General features: G+C 45.7%; 1 protein-coding gene across 1 annotated transcript in view; it reads left to right on the forward strand.

Annotated features, from left to right (window-relative positions):
* recql (RecQ helicase-like) overlaps positions 1–1,688 on the forward strand; it is a 29,455-nt gene that overhangs the window by 3,757 nt on the left and 24,010 nt on the right. Inside the window, exons 3-5 of the mRNA XM_015396685.1 lie at positions 336–548; positions 1,243–1,422; positions 1,542–1,648. Of these exons, the coding sequence (XP_015252171.1) occupies positions 336–548; positions 1,243–1,422; positions 1,542–1,648 (500 nt within the window). The remainder of the gene's footprint in view (positions 1–335; positions 549–1,242; positions 1,423–1,541; positions 1,649–1,688) is intronic.

Below are 1,688 nucleotides of genomic sequence, written 5' to 3' on the forward strand. Positions count from 1 at the left end.
ACTGCTTACATTTTCTTCCATTAATGACCCTAATATTTCTGACTGGAGTTTCTTGTTTTGGCCTCATAATACAAATGAGATGTAGTTTCTAAGGGACTTTAGTGTTTAGTTCTTGTGTGTTGCTCAGAGTGACGACAATACATTTGAAATATGTTCTATAGTTAGTTTAGTAAATATCTGAGCTTCATGTTGATCCAGTCCATGCTGCTCCTAGAATAAACAACTTTCTTTTTTATAGTATGAAGTGAGACAGTTTCCAGAGGGAGCTGCTCTCAGAGCTGTCCTATTCATCATTTCTGTCCATCCGTTGCAGCGCTGATGGTGTTTGTGTTCAGATGTGCAGGCAGAGCTGGACTCCGTGGAGGCCGAGCTGGAGCTGGTGGAGCTTCAGATCTCAGACCTCCTGGACAAACAGAGCAAACTGACGTCTCAGAAGAACACGCTGCTGCGACAGCTGGAGGACGCCTGCAGCGGCGTCGGACCGTCATCCTCAAAGTCTGCAGGCCCTGCGATCAGCAAGCAGGAGCTGAAGCAGTACGACGGTGCAGGTAGCAGAGGGCCCCGGCTGCCTAAAGCTTTCTGTTGGGATGTAATAAGTTCTAAAACAATCCACTGGACTTTGTTTCCAAGATTGAAGACGTTTCTCTTCCATCCAGGAAGCTTTTTCTATTCAAAATGTCAGAAATAGCGTTGAGTTCTAGGCTTTATTCAGTAGCCCAACAAAACTTTGTTTTTGCTTTGACAAATAAAGATGTCTGGCTGAACAGTAGAGGTCTTCTGTTCCACTGTGGGATTGCAATGATAGCTGGAAGGGATTAACTCAGTTGCTATCGCTTTCCGCTATCATTACAACCCCAACCGCTTTACAGGGGAACAGAAGACCTCGCCTATTCAACCAAGCCAACAATTCCCTTTAACGACCCCCTTTCAGAGACATAGACAGGTATGGGACGTTGCAGGCTAACAAAGAAGCTAAACGACCCCCATTCCAAAAGGATGGACCCGTTCATCCGTTTTAATTAGCATGTTTTCTAACGTAAACAAGGCTTGGTTTGGCTGCTGGATAAAACCTGGAACTCAACGCTATTTCTGACATTTTGAATTGAAAAATGCTTCCTGGATGGAAGAGAAACGTCTTCAAACTTGGAATCAAAGTCCAGTGGATTGGTTTTTTTTTAACTGTTTTGGATTGACTATGACCTGGATGATGAGAATCTTCACCAGCAGACCTGTGCTTGTTAGATTTCCCTTGGTCCAAAGAGTTGGAGCGGCACCTGAAGAACACCTTCCACCTCTCCACCTTCAGACCACTGCAGCTCAGAGCCATCAACCTAACCATGGCAGGCAGGGACCTGTTTGTTGTCATGCCGACAGGAAGAGGAAAAAGTCTCTGCTTCCAGCTGCCGGCGCTCTGCTCTGAGGGTACACAAACTCACACCATGAAAACTCACTTTTCTCCTTTGCTTATTTTGAGGTTATTCTGTTATTGGCTTCTCTAATGAAGGGGAGTCAGTCTGTTTGACCAGCTGATTATGTTGCAGGTTTCACTTTGGTCATCACACCTCTGGTCTCTCTGATGGAGGATCAGATCATGTACCTGAAGTCTCTGGATATCCCTGCAGTCATGCTGAATGCCTCCAGCAGTAAGGTAACGACTGGCGTCTGTCCTTTCTTCTCCGCCACGTTAG

The sequence above is a fragment of the Cyprinodon variegatus genome, unplaced genomic scaffold, assembly GCF_000732505.1.
Source record: "Cyprinodon variegatus isolate N-32 unplaced genomic scaffold, C_variegatus-1.0 Scaffold813, whole genome shotgun sequence".
NCBI lineage: Eukaryota > Metazoa > Chordata > Actinopteri > Cyprinodontiformes > Cyprinodontidae > Cyprinodon > Cyprinodon variegatus.